The sequence below is a fragment of the Haliotis rufescens genome, unplaced genomic scaffold (genome assembly GCF_023055435.1).
Source record: "Haliotis rufescens isolate VD_foot unplaced genomic scaffold, xgHalRufe1.0.p SCAF_16, whole genome shotgun sequence".
Classification (NCBI taxonomy): domain Eukaryota; kingdom Metazoa; phylum Mollusca; class Gastropoda; order Lepetellida; family Haliotidae; genus Haliotis; species Haliotis rufescens.
In genome coordinates, this window is record NW_025963846.1 from 21,644,949 (window position 1) to 21,663,902 (window position 18,954).

Sequence of the window (18,954 nt, forward strand, 5' to 3'; positions counted from 1 at the left end):
TAGTGTATGGGTAGATGTTTCTGGTAGACTATAGTGTATTGATATATGTTTCTGGTATTCTCTAGTGTAGGGATAGATGTTTCTGGTAGAATATAGTGAAAGAGTATATGTTTCTTGCAGACTTTTGTGTAGGGATAGGTGGTTCTAGTAAGCTGTTGGGTGGGCATATATGTTACTGGCAGACTATTTTGTAGGGGTAGGTGTTTTCTGGTAGACAATGATCATGTGGTTGGTGTATCTGGGAGTATATTACAAGCAAAATCTGATGATATGTTTATTGTAAAGGTTGTACAATGAGGATTTACAACTTTGTTGCTGGCCATGTTTCGTCAGCAAGGGTATAGACAGACACGCTGCCACTGGCCTCAGATGTCACGATCACCTTTGGAGTTCCGGTACTCGAGAACCTGAAGAACAAAGCATTGTGATTTAATTGTAATATTAATGTCTCTGTAGTTCTATGTCCTCTCAACTACAACTCAACGTGATCTCTTGTGCACAATAAGAACGAACAAGTTCTGAACTTCTATATATAATTGGCATGCCACAGACGTGTTTGTGGGGATAATACAACCTTCTGTACAGAAAAGAGATGTTAATTGTGAAAAGACATTATTCAAATAGGCGTCTTTGGACATCAAACCATATTTCAAACACATAAGCGCGATGCGTTGGCGTCTGGCGTCGCCTTTTTAACATGGAACGACACGTGGTCGCGAAGCATGAAATTAGCTGCAAGCAGATGATTTCTCAATTTCTGGTTAGTAACTCCGGAGGGCCGGGGCGATTGAGCAGCGATGCTATTGGCTGTTTGGGCTCGATTTCTTAAACCCTTTTTCATTAAACGACCCCATACTTGTGTTGTTGACAAAGGGCTGGGCGAACGTTTACAGAGACCTGTTCTCAAGACTGCAACATATTGACTACCTCTCGCTGATTTCTACAAGTCTGATCACAATTACTGCATTAAAGCAAGTATCGTAGGCAGTTTGGGGGCGGTCAGGTAGCCTAGTGGTTAAAGCGTTGGCTCGTCACGCCGAAGACCCGGGTTCGAATCCCGACATGGGTACAATGTGTGAAGCCCATTTCTCGTGTCCCCCTTCATGATAAGTAAGTAAAATATATCTATCTTAATATTCAAAAGGCTGCCCAATACAAATTATTACGGCAGCTGGGCTATTATTATCATGGCCAGCAGCACGAACACGGAGTCATGTGCGGGTCAGCGCCTTCTATTTAACACTAGAGGATGGCCGGTTGGCCACTGAAGCTTAACATTGTGAATGAGGTGCGGGATATTGCAGGCTGACCAGAGAGGTATCATATTCGATACGTGGCGGCTGGTCAGTGATTTGAAAAACTTTCTGTTGGTCGAGACCTGACCCTAGGACAGCGGCTAGGCAGGTTGGCTCTCTGACGCCTTTGAGATGCTGCCTGGCCACGTCTGTCTCATCTAATCATGATTATATAGATGCTGTAGTTATTACATCACAAATAAAGCGTTGTGGACCCATTGATGGACTCCTGTGATTGAAGGACAGATATCTCACACAACCAGCCTGGGATACAGTAGTTAAAGCTTACGTGTTACTGTGGATAATGAACATCAACAATATTAATGGCTCCGATCGATTTGAGGATCTTTCACTTAAGACTTACTTGATGTCAGATATAATGGCATCTCCCATGTCCTCCCTGGTGTACAGATTTGTCCAGGTTGCATCTATTTCCCCGGCTCTGTGCACACTCTGGAACTCTGGGGTGGGGGTGTTCACATTAGGCTGCAACGTATATACATACAGCATACCGTTCCTGCCGCTTCCTATCACCAACACTGTACGCCCATTGAAGTCGCCAATAGCAACTGAATTGGGTTCCGGGCCCTGGAATTGATATTTTATAAAATAAATCATAATTCTTTCCGATGTTTATAAATCATGTACAAAAGTACAGTAGTTTGTCCTCTCACCATCCATGGTGATCTGGCGTCCATCTCTTGCACGGGGGTTTCCAAAAAGGCGGCGCAGTTACCATTGTATGTATTTGGGAAGTGCTGGCGACTGTACCTCTCCAGCTCGTCACCGCTCTCCCAGGTTCGCTCCATCGACTGTGTGTTCCAGATTGAGAACCCACGTCCACCGAAAGCATAGGGAACGTTCGGCGTGTTATCAAACCCGTCAACGTTAGAGACGTACAGGCGACCTGCAAATATTGAAAAAACAAACGGCATACAAGCATAATAATCTGTTTGCACTGGATGGTACTTCTACATCCTCCACCTTTGACACTGAACTTCGCATTGCTGCTATAGCTAGAAGCCCTCGAATAGTTTTGGCATCTCCTGTAAATCGAGCTGCAAATTAGAGTTGTATTTGGCGTGCTGAGTTACAACATAACACATCCAGTTGGTCAGAAATGGTCTTCAGTAAGAACTGCCTAATGAGGATCGGGTGCTCAGGGTCCGTGACATGCCCGACTCTGTGGTCATCGTGTCCAGTGACGTGACCGTTACTCAATCTGTCACTGATTGCCTGGTTAATATTCAGTTATTTACAGGCCGCCGTGATATAGCAGGAATATTGTCAACTTGGGCGTCAATCAACTCACTCACGTATATAACCTTGCTAATGTCTATACCTAGTTCTGCGTTATTGGTCAACTCGGAGCCCAGGGCGGCGTCGTCAATATTCCAATCTGGAAACAAATATAGACAAGATTATATCTGTGACATGAATTTTCCTTCGTTAAACAGACCACCCGACATATATATATATGTATATATATATATATATATATATATATATATATATATATATATATATATATGTCGGGTGGTCTGTCGGGTGGTTTATATATATATATATATATATATATATATATATATATATATATATATATATACAAAAATGAGGTAAATGTTCACTCGGTGTACATGTAATATATAATAAAATAATAAAGTCCACGTTAGTCCATCATCTTCTTTATATCAGTTTCATACATAGTACTTTCGCTGTCTCATGACAGCTCTTCAGTGTAACTGACAATGACATATAATGACGTCATACTTATGATGACGTCATAAATTACAACTGTGACGTCACAATGTATTTACACACTCCAGCGACGACACCAAGTAATTTAACAATTGTAGGGAGACTTTTGAATTAAATATACAGTATTTGTAAAGTAACAGTGCAACATTTACGATTGAAATGACAAATCTATTAATACATTCTAGAGTTCAACTTTGGTTTCATCAATTGGATAAACATTTGTTCTTTTTCCAGTCTCAGCTGCTTGTTACTTGTATACAATTTATAAAACGGAAAAATAGTAAATTTCCCGTTTCCGCAATCATCAATGTGTTTGCTGACACCTAAGCATCGAACATTAGGGTCTCTAATCTGCTGTTTGTGTACAGTGACTCTATCTTTTAATTCCATGCCGGTTTCACCGATGTAGTTTTCGCCGCATCCCGAACATCTCATAACATACACCACATCTTTGCTGCGGCAGTTCATGTCGGCTTTCACATTGAAACCCTTGCCATTTGCAAAAAGGAAAGTAGTACCTTCACTTATGATGTTACACGTGCCGCATCTTGGTGTGTTACATCTACTTACACATGGTACACTCTCTGTACAAGAATATTTGGATGGACAAAGAATCTGCTTGAGATTTTTTGGTTGCCTGGTACTTTTTATAATTTTAAATTTATTCAGTCCTTGTTTCATTTTATCGCTTTGCTGTAAAATTGGGAGGTTGTCCCTTATGACTGGCATGATATCACAATTATTAGGATTGAAGGTGGACACAAACGGTATAATTTGATCGCCCACAGATTTTTCATTAGGTTTCAGGAGAGTATGTCTTGGAATTTTTAAAGACTTTTCTATTGCGTCATTTATGACGCGAAGCGGATATCCTAGCTTCCTGAGATACCCCATTAATTCTTTCAATCTTAAATCTCTTTTATCCGTTTCCGACACGATGGTACATACTCTCCGCGCAAGTGAATAAGGAATGTTAGTTCGTGTATGCCTGGGGTGACATGAACCGAATTGTAGGTATTGATGGGTGTCCGTTGGTTTGTAGTAGATATCAGTTTTCAATTTAGTATCTTCCTTAACTACAAGGACGTCCAGAAATGGAATTTTGCTCTCGCTAGACTCCATAGTAAAACTGATGGAAGGATGGAGCTTATTAATAATATCCAGAAAAATGTCTAAATTTTCACGGGTTGAGAGCCAAACTAAAAAGCAGTCGTCCAAGAATCGCTTCCAAGTTTCGCGCACATGTTTGGCAATGGATTCTGACATGGAATCGTGTACCTTCCTGTAAAGAATATCCTCTATGTAACCCATCACAAGTGTAGCGTATGTTGGGGCGACTTTCGTTCCCATGGCCGTTCCCTTTCTTTGATGATAGAATTTTCCGTTGAAACAGAAGGTATTATTTTCTAAGACTAATCTTAAAGATTCCATAATGAAACTTTCCGAAAATTCAGTGTCGATAGCCTCAGGATGTTTTCTCAGCCAAAACTGAACTGCTTCCAATCCCAGATCATGGGGTATGTTGGTAAATAAACTCTTCACATCAAAGGTGGCTAGAGTCGCATCAATAGGTACGGCATCGGGCAGCTGGGAAAGAAAGTCTACATCGTCTCTTACAAAACTCGGTACATGCTTTGTTAATGGTTTTAAAATGATATCGACGAGATTACTTAGGCGCTGAGTCGGGCTGTTCGGTCCTCCGACAATCGGCCTGAATGTCAAATCAGGACAGCTGGTAATTTCGATATACTCCGCATTCTGTTCGGCAATAGCATTATTTATCAATTTACTTTTATGGATCTTGGGTAGTCCATAGAAATTAGCCGTCTGCGGGTCACTGTTTATTAAGTAGTCTTTTTCTTTAGGGTGTAGATCTCCAGAGAAGTCATCACTATGTTTTTTAATCTTCTTAATTACAGCTTTTTCAGTATTATCTGTTTCAATGTAAAATTCCTTGTCTTGCAATAATTCATACATATTTGATTCATAATATTCCGAGTCCATTATTACGACTGCGCCGCCTTTATCTGCTTCCTTAATAACAATCGATTTGTCATTTTTAAGATCCTCCACAGCTTTACGTTCTTCCAGTGATAAGTTTGGATGGCACTTCCTGATGTTCCGTAGAGGATATTTCTCCAGGTTGTTTAAGTAGTCATCAAGGTATTTATCCCTGTTCTTTTTTGGATTGAACATGCTTTTGTTCCTTAATAATGGTCTATTTGTGATCGAATTTTTATCGGAAACGGATATATCATCCTCTTGATCATCGCATTCAAAATATTCCATGAGTCTCAGTCTTCTACTGAATGCATGAATGTCCACTTTAAGCTCTTCGTGATTCTGTGACGGAGTTGGCGTGAACTTTAGACCCCGTTTTAGTAAAGTTATTTCAGCTGTAGTGAGTTGTCTTTTAGAAATGTTAATTATTTTCGGGTCAACGCGTTGTTTTTCTTCTGCAGCAGTCACATTTCTTTGAATCTGTGCCTTTTTTGGTGGCTGTACCCTAAAAAATATCTGTTGTATTCCTCGCGTTGTGCATTATTTGGTCTGCTGTAATCACCATGCTGTATATTATTGACTCTTCCTTGTTCTGTGCCACGTCCTCTTCCGCGTCCTGTACCACGCAGGAAACGTTTTTCCTGGTTCCCATGATAGTATGTGCGATTTGATTTAAAGTGGTTCAAATATTCTGCATGTTTTGGTCTCGTCGACATCGCGGCCTCGTTCCGTCTTGCGCTCTGACCTCGCTTCAATCGAGTAGAGTGGTTTGAAGTAGCTTGCTGGTTAGTTTTCACAACACTAGCATAACTTCGGGTGGCCCGATTAGACGGATGGGTGCTTGGTGTTGTGCAATTAGAGTTTTATAAATTGTATACAAGTAACAAGCAGCTGAGACTGGAAAAAGAACAAATGTTTATCCAATTGATGAAACCAAAGTTGAACTCTAGAATGTATTAATAGATTTGTCATTTCAATCGTAAATGTTGCACTGTTACTTTACAAATACTGTATATTTAATTCAAAAGTCTCCCTACAATTGTTAAATTACTTGGTGTCGTCGCTGGAGTGTGTAAATACATTGTGACGTCACAGTTGTAATTTATGACGTCATCATAAGTATGACGTCATTATATGTCATTGTCAGTTACACTGAAGAGCTGTCATGAGACAGCGAAAGTACTATGTATGAAACTGATATAAAGAAGATGATGGACTAACGTGGACTTTATTATTTTATTATATATATATATATATATATATATATATACTGAACCAAATTATAAACTTCACAATCCTAAAATTTTAACATTTTGACCAGTTATCATTGTGGGCCCTTATTGTGTATTTAAACAGTAATGGCCACGTATTGTCTTCAGATAACACCCGTTTTTGTGCAGATGAATCGACAAAATCATATGCACAGCACTATAGTGGCAAAAGTGGTTTTTCACGTGCAACTGGTCACGTGGCCATAATACCGCACATGTTTTCAGCCATACTTGTTAGCAGTCATTAACAAAAAAAAGAAAAACACAAGAAAACAAAAGTCTTTACGGCCATTTGTCATGCCGCCTGTTAAATGTGCAACGTGAACGTGCCATCGACATGTTTCAGACGGGAACGTCCGTAGCTGAAGTCGCAAGGACGATGGGTTGTAGTCGACGGACTGTTTATGATTTACAGACGCGTCTACAGCAAACGGGTACCACCGCTGATCGCCCTCGGCCAGGTCGACCACGTGTGACGTCACATGCAGAGGATCGTCAGATTGTCTTACGTCACCTCCGTAACCGATTTTTGACGGCTACATCAACCAGAAATGAACTGTTTAGGGTTAGACTGAGTGCGCAAACTGTTCGAAACCGTCTGAGAACTGCTAACCTTCAAGCACGACGGCCATACTGCGGGCCGATTCTGACTCAATTACACAGACGCCAACGTCAATTGTGGGCACAGCGACACTTACGATTGACTCAGAGGAATTGGAATCAAGTCGTCTTCAGTGATGAATCCCGATTTAATCTTCGATTCGCTGATGGTAGGGCGAGGGTGTGGAGGCGCCGTCATGAACGTTACGCCCAGTGTTGTGTACAGGAAGTTGACAGATTTCGAGGCGGAAGTGTCATGGTGTGGGGTGCTTTCTGTGGCAATGCACGTTCCAGGCTTCTTGTCATCCGTGGCAACCTCAACTCTGCTGCTTACCGCGACCAGGTACTGGCACCAAAACTTCTGCCTTTAGTGGCAGCACATGGACCCGGTTTGATCTTCCAACACGACAATGCCAGACCCCACACAGCAGTTTTGACAAGGAATTTCCTTCAGAATGCGGGAGTCAACATCATGGACTGGCCGTCAAGGTCTCCCGACCTCAATCCCATCGAACACGCCTGGGATGCTCTTGGCAGAAGTCTGCGCACTCTCCAGAACCAACCACAGAATTTGCAAGATCTTGGCACCATTTTGCAGCAACAATGATGTCGTCTTCCCAATCATGTGTTCACAAGCATCAGAAGGTCCATGCGGAGGCGTTGTGTGGCAGTTGTCAACGCACATGGTGGCCATACACGCTACTGAACTTGTGTGCCATCAGATTTTCGTGCTTGGGACTTATGATTTAAACTGTTGATGTTATTACTGAATACCGTAGGTGCTTGGAACAAATTATGGTTACCACCGTTAAATAAAATCCTTCTTTGGACATTAATGATTAAAAATTACCTTCTCTGGTACATTTGTCCGTTGTATATCATATATATCACTTTTAAAAATGTGAAGTTTTTAATTTGACTCAGTATATATATTTATATATATATATATATATATATATATATATATATATATATATATATATATATATATATATATATATATGCCACAATATGGGCCTTGTTGACATCTCTGTGCATACGCATTAACAAAAAGTTCCTGCTTTTGTGTGTACAAACATGACAACACCAACGTTCAAGATCTATATTTGACAATTTTGCCAGCGAATGGTAAGTCAAGGCCTAAAATGTCAGTACGCAGAACGATTGTACGAAAACTTTATAAGTCAGCGAGCCTGACCACCCGATCACGTTAGTCGCCTTTTACGACAAGGATAGTCGCCTTTTATGGCAAGCATGGGTTGCTGAAGACCTATTCTACCCCGGATCTTCACGGGTCGACGCCAATAGGGAATGTTATTGTTCACATTTCTCCAAGGCTCGCATTTCGGTAAACCTACACTGACCCCTGGACCCATCCTCGCAATCTCAAACTACCCGCCCTTGATTTCCATTTGCCCGTTTCATTGGCTACATTACTAGGTCTAACGGACCAATCCGAATGCGAGTTACACACCAGCCTCGATGTTAGGTTGGCCAGTCTCACTGATTATGATCGAGTTTGCGAGAAATTCAACACTGAAGAACTGCCTGACACGAAATTGAATGAAAGCCCTCAAGGATATTTAATGGAAAGAATGTCTTCATGTCCAATAAAACTGACGACTTTAGTATGTCACCACCTGCCTCTACACCCGGTGAGTAATAGAACCGTATACAGAACTGATGGAATACTGTGTGTGTACCATCTTCCCGAGGCAAAGGAGTTAACTGACTATAAAAGTCCAGTTTCCACCCTTGCCGAACTAGGCTGGTATTGTGGAGTTACATTTTGGCTGGACTAACGAGTCTATGCGTAGTCTAATAAAAATCGCGCACCGAAATCGAAATCAGGTTCGTAAACTGTCGTGCAGATTTCGATCGACTGCAGTATTTGCAAGCATGTGCACCGCCAACTCGTTGTCAACAGATATTATTCCAAATCTGTTTATGTTTTTAATCAAGGTCCTCACGTGGATTGATCCATTTCGCGATGTAAGACCCGTTTTATCACAATATAGATCTTGATTATCGATCAGATCGTCCTGACTGGGCGCCACCATTTTGTGTGAAGCAAACGCAAGTGATACGAGAGTTGGAATCTGATTGGTCCATAGGAGAGGCTTAGAAGGGACATAACTGGTAATAGCCACTGGTGGCGCTACGATCGTGCCCAGTAATTTCAGACTAGTTCGGCAAGGGTGGAAACTGGACTTTTAAAGTCAGTTAACTCCCTTGCCTCGGGAAGATGAGTGTGTACATGTACAGACAACGTTTAACACAGGCTTCCCGAAATGTCTACTGGAACCATACACGCTACAACTTTATTGGTACATCACTGACAAGAAATCTGATGCATGGCATCGACACGGCAGCAAAATCTTTGTTTGTAATATTATTTTACAATAAAATAATTTTCAAAAAATGTTTAATCAACACCAGCATGTTTAACACAATAAGAACCATATTGGTTTTAATTCATTCCCTGTTTTGCATCTTACAAATTGTTTTGACAACTGTGCGATTACCAGATTTACACTCTCAATTTGATAAACAATGTCTTTCAAAAGTAAAGAAGGGCAGAAGCTTATTCAAATCGGAACTAGCTCAAGCCACATTCAGCTTGTGATGACCCGGCACATAGGCAGTATACCCTCTCGTTGTTAATGTTAACTTTCAAACAAATGTCATGCATTTCAGGATCTAAATAAAACTTAACAACATATTGGTAATTTTAAGAATGAGTAGACCAAATATGACGTTTTAAATAATTGTTAAAAAATAGAAATGCTTGCACTTTCTGTTCATTTACCCATCAATTGAACAGAATTTTTAGAAAACTGCCTCACTCTCATTATAGTGGTAAACCGTCAGGGAAATGTCCTGCATTTCAAGGTTTAAATAAGCAATAAACGGAACAACTAACAACATATCGGAAATATTTAGAACTAGAAGAACAAATATGGCATGATATAAACAATTGTTTACAAATATTGTGGACACAGTGAGCGCATATGGTGATCAGTCAGTATCACCTATATTCGAGGTAGATAGACACCTTGTTGACAGTGAGCGCATATGGTGATCAGTCAGTATCACCCATATTCGAGGTAGATAGACACCTTGTGGACAGTGAGCGCATATGGTGATCAGTCAGTATCACCTATATTCGAGGTAGATAAACACCTTGTGGACAGTGAGCGCATATGGTGATCAGTCAGTATCATCTATATTCGAGGTAGATAAACATCTTGTGGACAGTGAGCGCATATGGTGATCAGTCAGTATCACCTATATTCGAGGTAGATAGACACCTTGTGGACACAGTGAGCTCATATGGTGATCAGTCAGTATCACCTTTATTCGAGGTAGATAGACACCTTGTGGACAGTGAGCGCATATGGTGATCAGTCAGTATCACCTATATTCGAGGTAGATAGACACCTCGTGGACAGTGAGCGCATGTTGTGATCAGTCAGTATCACCTATATTCGAGGTAGATAAACACCTTGTGGACAGTGAGCGAATATGATGATCAGTCAGTATCACCTATATTCGAGGTAGATAAACACCTTGTGGACAGTGAGCGCATAATGTGATCAGTCAGTATCACCTATATTCGAGGTAGATAGACACCTTGTGGACAGTGAGCGCATGTGGTGATCAGTCAGTATCACCTATATTCGAGGTAGATAGACACCTTGTGGACACAGTGAGCGCATATGGTGATCAGTCAGTATCACCTATATTCGAGGTAGATAAACACCTTGTGGTCACAGTAAGCGCATATGGTGATCAGTCAGTATCACCTATATTCGAGGTAGATAAACACCTTGTGGACAGTGAGCGCATAATGTGATCAGTCAGTATCACCTATATTCGAGGTAGATAGACACCTTGTGGACAGTGAGCGCATGTGGTGATCAGTCAGTATCACCTATATTCGAGGTAGATAGACACCTTGTGGACACAGTGAGCGCATATGGTGATCAGTCAGTATCACCTATATTCGAGGTAGATAAACACCTTGTGGACACAGTGAGCGCATAATGTGATCAGTCCGTATCACCTATATTCGAGGTAGATAGACACCTCGTGGACAGTGAGCGCATGTGGTGATCAGTCAGTATCACCTATATTCGAGGTAGATAGACACCTTGTGGACAGTGAGCGCATATGGTGATCAGTCAGTATAACCTGTATTCGAGCTAGATAGACACCTTGTGGACAAGTCTTTAAAATAAGATACTGGTGCGTGTTTTTTATGTTACGTTGACGAGTATCAACGGAAATATTGTTATTGAAGTCTACTGTACATACTCAGTGATGCCGCTCTGGCGTAGTCTTGGAAGTTGACCCCGGGGATGGTGGTTGGTTTCCCCTCGTCAATTGTCAGCAGGTAAGGTATATCATCCCCCCATGTGAAGAAGGCGACTTTGTCGGGCTGGTACAAGCTGCGGATTCTCCTCGATGCCATCGCGATACCTGCAATACCCGTGATATAAGTACAATATCCAGAAATCTTGCTCCTTGAGTGACTGACATATACACACATGTACAAGATCAGTGTATGTATACTGACTCCAACAACAGACAGGTTTGTGTCACCAATGTTGTATTAAAGTCACCGAGGTGGTGTATGCGATAATCGATCTACGACATTTCTCGACTGTAAATCGTTTATTTCATAAACTGTCAGATCCTTTGGGTTATTCCCAACCCGTATATATTAGAGAGATTGGCGATATGGGTTGTAGTCAGGATACAAATACATCCCTTGAGGGTTGGGAATCAGCCAGTCAGTTGAGGAAGAAGGGATGTATGTGTATCCTGACTAGAGCCCATATCGTCAATCTCTCCGCTAATAGCAGACGAAATATGCTGCCAACTTAATAAAAACTAGTTTACATGTAGTCTTGTGTTAAACAGTTCTGGTATACTTATATATGTAAGTTTTTAGTTTCACGTAAAGCAGAACTGGTGTGAGTAAGCCAAACGAAATCCAACACAATTTGAGTCTACGTCATTGTGCTCACCGTTGTCGCTGTCGCTTGCGTCCAAGGAGAGGAATTCCCAGGACTTGTTACCCATTGGGTAAAGGCTGGTGATTACCGAGTTCTCCAGGTCGATCCTCGCGATAGCATTATTTTCCTAGAACGATCTTCTCGTGTATCATTTCATGTTCCCAAAATATATATTCTATGTAACATAATATTACATGGCCATTTTATGATACGTCTGTTAGAACAAGCATTCTCCCAAAGGCATGATGTCATTCTCTACATGTGATGTGACGGGCGCATAAAAAAACAACGTGCAAAACAAATGTACTTGTTTAGACACATATATATACATTAATGGGGTTCTTACATGTTGACTTACCTGTAGGGTAATGTAAGCGAACCCATTGCTGGGTGAGATGGCCACATATTCCGGCTCCACGTTCTGGGAGAACTGGATGATGTTGCTAGCGTCAGTAGGGTCACGGCGAAGCCAGTAGCGGACGCCCCTATCAAGTATCGGGCTGAAAGAAGTTATCTTAAATTTAGTGAGAGACGATGTAATACGCACATTGAATCAGGTAATCCTCAAAATGCACCATATACAAGTGTATGTTAAATTCACTGAGAAAGGCTAGAACATACTAATATACTATTCTAAAAGTAGGGGATAGCCGGAATTAACTTAAAAAGTCCCAAATTGTAAGATATATTAGCTTCTAGTAACAGTTGTATGAATGAATGAATGAATTTGGAACACATTACAACCAGTAGTGTATGTAGTATGACAGTAGAGGTCATGACCCCCAACAATCTTGAATGATAATCGGGCTTAGATGGAAAATGTCAAAGTTGACACTTTCGGTTCAGTATGGCGTAATACCACAATGATTTGTCAAACATTCATTCACTCGACGAGGCATTCTGCATATGAGTCTCCCAGAAGCGATTTGAGAGAAAGGTCTTGGCTCATTGCTGGCCATGGCATGGTGAAATGGGGTTTAACGTCGCGTCCAAGATTATTGCATTTATATAGCTACGTGCATGTACGTGTGTGGCTGCTTGTACTAGTCCGGACTGATGCCGATTTATAGTGCTAGCTCACTGAGATACATCTTCTGGTATGACGCGGCCGGGGATCGAACCCCGGACCTTCCGCTCTCCGGGTGGACGCTCTACCGCTAGACCACGGAGGCGGTCTGTGCTGCTGGAGGTGAGCATTGATGAGTCGAGCATGGTCCAGTGACGTTTCCTTGCACAATATAGAATGGGGTTCGCTCAGTCATAGTGATGCCATCCCACATCAAAACTGACCCAATGTCAAATTTGTCGTGGGTTCTCAGGTGGACATTGGTTTGACGCTCATTTCGACGTCCAGATACTACCATGCAAAGAAGCGTAGAGTGTAAACATGACACGTGACCAGGGATGATTAGCCCAGTTTCGAGGTTGTATTCACCATTGACATCTGTTAGCAAAATGGCGATTTGTAAGGGATGCCACACCAAGTGGCCGTCGAGCATGGAGATAATGTGCATGTTGACGATTTCTAATCGTCTGACCCGTATCTCATATTCCAGTTTAAGTTTGTAGCAATTGGATTCGCCCTTTGAGCTCAGCTTGGTTTCCGATCAATCGATGTTTCACTCTTGTCGTTTAACTGAGACGCCCTTATCAGGGTCGATCGTCAACTATTTGGGGTTTTTTGGTACCTGTTCCATATTATGCTAATCATAGGCTATGAAACACTGAACGTATTGGCCATTGCACGCTGATTTCTGCCAGTTTCGTTCATGTCAGCAGCCTAAAGATGCTCCGCGCTTTGCAAACGCAACTTCGCTAGTTCATACACAAAACAATGAATGAAATCAAATAAATAACAACTGAATGATAAGCAGAATCAGTAAAATTGACAGAAACAATGGTCCACGGAGATTATTCGGCCTTCTGTCAAAATCAGATACACTTGGTATTAGCATTTATAGTTCACGCTCCCCTACTTTTTTAAACAGTATATCAGTATAATGTCTTTTGCAGTATGAAATTACACAAGTTCACTCTGGTCGTCGAATTTTCTGAAGTCGATGGTTGCGACTGTTGGTATAGCGCCAGGCGTTGGGGAGAATGTAAGCACAGAAACTGTCCCCTCGGGGTCAAAGAAGGTGCCATCGACGACCCGGGGCTCCCCCTCGTTAGATACGACCAGACGACGACAGTCGCTGGTGAACTTCATATTGTCAGGATGGGCTCCCACTGGAAGGGAACAGATCATATTACAGGTCACAACTATATCGATAGGATTATATTCTTTCATATCATGCTCTTCAAAGTTATTACATTGACTGCTGATTTATTATGAAGAAGACCGCCTCCGTGGTCTAGTGGTAGAGCGTCCACCCGGAGAGCGGAAGGTCCGGGGTTCGATCCCCGGCCGCGTCATACCAAAAGACGTTAAAAGATGGTACTTGTTGTAACCCTGTCTGGCGCTCGGCATTAAGGGGCTAAAACAAGGACTGGTCGGCTCAGAGTCAGTATACTGTGTCTGAGTGGGGTATTCATGTTAAACTGCGGCATGGTATCTCAGTGAGCTAGCACTGTAAATCGGCATCAGTCCGGACTAGTACAAGCAGCCACACAAACACACACACGTACATGCTCGTCGCTATATAAGTGCAATAATCTTGGACGCGACGTTAAACCCCATTTTACCTCACCTATTATGAAGAACAGCATTTATGACTAGAGGGAGACCCATCCGATTATTGTAGCTTATTATTGTGGACCTGAAGACTGGTTACCCAGGAGTCAGTGAGTTGGGTTTAACGCCGCTTTAAACTGTATTTCAATTTTATCACGGCGTGTCAGCTTAATGTGCGGGTAAGGCCCGAAGTGATGCAGGTTTCAGACTTTTACCACTTGTTTTAAAAGCCACGAGCACGGGTAAAGTGCTGACGGACCTAGAAACATAATGGGGGCAAACTGGGATTCGAACTCCCAATCAAAGGTTTCTTGAGTGCCAAAGGGACGCAACTCCTCACAGCGAATTGCTGTGCCTTAGACGACTGGGCCACCTGTGACCCCTGATTACTTATAGGAGACGCACCAGGCATCAGATGTAGGCATGTCTGTCCATTCACATTACGCTACGGCAAAGTCTATATTCGCCTATATTGAGCGACTTTTCAGTGTTGATATGTTACGATTGTAGGTAAATCTGCATAGTATTCTGAAAATGGTGATGGGACTTTCTACATTAAGTTACCAAGATATTCAACTGACCGATAATCCTGGGATCTGTTGGGTTGAGGGGAGTAAGTGTATCGGAGCTGCTCTCAAACAGATTGTAAAGAACCAGATGTCCCTCATAAGCCACAGAATCTTGGCCGTCAAAGGTGACAGCCAGTGTGGGTGTAACCCCCGCCGCCCGACACAGCTCCACATCCAGTGGACGGCCGTCGGCGGCGATGTCGAAATTGTATGCGTAGACTTCCTGCGGGTTGGCGGGGTCAGCGAGGGAGATGACGTGCAACATAGCCGTGTCACGACCTGAGAATACAAAACTGACATGTAAAAAAAGGGGCCTCTGTCTCTCGTATTCTTTTAAATAAGTTAGCTTTGAGATATATCGCAAAGAACAATAATTAAATTTTCGTTGTGTTCATTATAACTCCTGCGTTGTGATTAGCTGAATTGGTCATTGCATTCCTTTCCCAATGTAAAATAATTAGCCACGCCCACCGAAGCGGACTACTTATATTACTATGGATTGTCGAGGAATCCCAATATTACAGTCGAGGGAATTCCTTTTCTGCTTACTTGCATCGTTATGCACAGGACTTTTTAGCGATATTTATTTACATTTAGTACTAACTACTAAATGACTTTATCGCGAGTATCCAAACCATTGGCTAACTACGCCCGTAGCTTAATCACCCCTTGTAACTGAATCACCCCCGGGGCAGCACCCTGCACCGTGCCCGGGGCAACAGATCCCGCGCAAGCGTCATCCCTCCTTTGTTACATCCTATAGTCCACCATTCGCGCACCGTCTCTCTTCACGTGTTTCGCTGTATCTAATCGCTTGTGGGCTACACTGCTAGTAACAAATGAACTTGCTTCAAAATTAATACTCGTGCTTAAGGCTACCTGCTTTTCAGCCGTAACCTTTCCGGGGTTACCTGCCTCTCAGTGGGAACCTTGTCTTTCCCGACTTTTCAGCCGGGGAATCGTAAAATAACTTAGGTCGGGCAACCAATTGCCATGTATATGGGCCGGCGGCGGAAGTCGTGTTGTCAAGCGGTAGCAGTTGACAGTTGGGTCAGCGGCGGTAGTGGCGACAATGGTTTTACTAATGGGGTGGTATCTGCTTTGGCCGGCTACCTGGGGCCGGGCAGCGGTAGTCGAGTATGAATGGAAAAGGAGGCTCACTCGCCTGTTGTTGTTTTTCGCACTCTCGTTCCACAAATTTCATGTCTTTTAAGTCTAATTTCTAACACGCATCAAACCCGTGGTTTATTTCACAATAAGCCTCGTTCTGTCGTGACGTCATTTCTGGAGATTGGAATATGCGCTCGCAAAATGATGATATCATATATTCGATGAGGTTATTTTTGAGAGGGAAGTGTCTAGTAAGTTGTTGCCCGTATAGATGTAGCTAGGCTACGCAGATAAACGCAGTGGCCGAACGATCGCATCCAAACGAGATATATGACAATCGGTATTAGGAGAAAAACTAGAGATAATTCGACGTGAGGAGTGTGACAATATGCGGGAAATACCAGACTTAACTCATCTGTTGGTAAAATGGGTTTGTCCGAAATTTCCGAGGTCGGATTCTATTCAGGGAGTCATCATTATTAAAATGTGGGTAAATATTTTAAAAGTTTGTACATTTTATCAACATCCTAAAGAGGCTGTACATAATGTTCATATCTCATATAAACCATTCACGACCCATGGTTTATTCTTCCTGCAGTGTTTTATTGTATGATAAACAACTATTTTATAATGTATCCAAAACTGCATCAGCAGAACAGCAAGGTATACGAAATACTTGACTCACCAACAACATAGAGGTAACTCCTGACATCATCATAGGCGCTCTCCCTGGCTGTTCTGCTGTCGACGACGTACTGGCCGTTACGGTCGGGGAGTCTCAGATAGGATGCCTCTTTCAGTACCACCACACCATAGGCCACGCCCACTAGGGCAACCATTCCCACCAAACACACGTGCATTGTGCTGAGGTGTAAGAGTCTAGTATAAACAAGAGATGATAGATGTTGCATTCAAAACCACCACGATATTATACTTCATTTCATTTCCGTCAGAATTACTTAAAGAAACATATGTTTTCATATTTGCCTTTTCCCTCTCGCGTTAGGGGGTAATGGCAACAGCTAAAGATATGCAGACCTCATAGCAAAATAAGCCATTGGTCCTCTGATGTGAGTGAGTGAGTTGGGTTTAACCCTGCTTTTTAACAGTATTCCAGTTATATCACGGCGTGTCAGCTTAATGTGGGAGGAAAGCCCGAAGTGATGCAGGTCTCAGACGTTTACCACTTAGGTAAAACCCACGAGCACGGGTATGGTGCTGACAAACCTAGAAACATAATCGGGGCGAACCGGGATTCGAACCCTCAATCATAGGTTTCTGGCGTGCCCAAGGGACGCGACTCTGCACAGCGAATCGCGGCGCCTTAGACGACTGGGCCACCCGTGCCCCCCTCCTCTGATGTATAGTGGTTACACCAGAACCTCACCTGATCCGGACTTTAGTTGAGTGGACTGTACAAAGGTCTTACCTGGAAGAAGATAGAACAGACTACTCCAACAATATGTTTCAAGTATGCAGCTGGACGTTCCCAGTGCACCCACGCCTTGAAATGCACAAACCTGCACGTCAGCCACCATCAGCTGTCACGGCGCCCCACCAGTCTACAAACTAGATTAAAGCCCCTATCTCATACACGATTTAAGACATTACGAACACGATTTAAGAAAAGTTGAAAAATCGTGTTGATTCGTGCTCGACCTTGTGGTTTATGTAAATTTCTTAATGCTACCATCACACCAAAGTAGTTCTATCCCGTTCTTCCCCGTTCTAAACAAAATACTAGAATGGGCTGAAATCACGTAGAACGTGTAGTTTGGCGTAAAATACGATGCTAGTTCGTTCATAAGCAGTGCTCAATACGTCTATCTCGTTCTTATCTCGTTCTTATCTCGTTCTTATCTCGTTCTTAGCCAGTCTGCAGTCCGTTTGTTTCCAGTTCAGATCGTGTAAAAGTGCCCGTTCACCTCATCCCGACAACGTTTCGAAGCAATTCGAGCACGTCCATAGCCGTTCTCAACATGATCTTAACCAGTTCAACCTCGTTCTACCTCGTTCACAATACGTCCAAGCTAGTTCTAATTAATTCTTAACACGACCAACTCGTTCGCAGTACGTCCTCATCTTGTCCCAAGTGCGTGTGTATTCGCGTCCTTGCCCTCCTGGCCCGTCCCGGATACCGAGCGCGTTGTAGCCAGTCTTCATTCAAGTTCAGGGCTCCGAGCTGTACACATCATGCCTCCAAAGAGAAGTCGACCCGGTCGGTGTGCACACGTACTGAAATTTATGTCGGACTGCACCACGTCGTAACACGTCCCTAGTGGGTTCGAAGTACGCTAATTCCGTTCGAAGTACTTTGTCAATCCGACTAATTGCAGAACGGGATGGACGGGATAACATTTTGAGCAGACTCAAAGTTCTGGAGCACCCTCCCCGTCCGAGCCCGTCCATGAAGTTCGTAAAAAGACTGTCAATAAATGCTACTACCTCCACTACGTTCATACACAGTTGGAGCCCGTTCGACAACATTTTCACGAACGTATTGAGAACTAGTTTGGTGTGATGGGGGTATAACCAAACACGACCCTCATTCGACCCTCATACGACTCTCATACGACCTTCAACCGACTGAACACGACACTCATACGACCGTCATAAGATATTCATACGATACAACACGATTTAACCTCATTTAAC

General features: G+C 42.7%; 1 protein-coding gene across 2 annotated transcripts; it reads right to left on the reverse strand.

Moving 5' to 3' along the window:
* Nucleotides 1-261: 261 nt before the first annotated feature.
* On the reverse strand, nucleotides 262-17,877 carry LOC124128798 (mesenchyme-specific cell surface glycoprotein-like). 2 transcript variants are annotated; one of them, XM_048396983.1, is made up of 11 exons: nucleotides 17,729-17,877; nucleotides 16,985-17,178; nucleotides 15,202-15,468; nucleotides 13,971-14,175; nucleotides 12,305-12,446; nucleotides 11,959-12,073; nucleotides 11,243-11,407; nucleotides 2,638-2,694; nucleotides 1,970-2,202; nucleotides 1,660-1,883; nucleotides 262-407 (listed from the first exon to the last, which is right to left on the reverse strand). In XM_048396983.1, exons 2-11 carry the CDS (start codon nucleotides 17,157-17,159, stop codon nucleotides 302-304), a joined length of 1,689 nt encoding a protein of 562 aa, XP_048252940.1. In that variant the 5' UTR covers nucleotides 17,160-17,178; nucleotides 17,729-17,877; the 3' UTR covers nucleotides 262-301. The 2 variants fall into 2 exon arrangements, with proteins under 2 accessions (XP_048252940.1, XP_048252939.1); XM_048396982.1 differs by having other exon boundaries at nucleotides 17,687-17,792.
* Nucleotides 17,878-18,954: the final 1,077 nt, after the last annotated feature.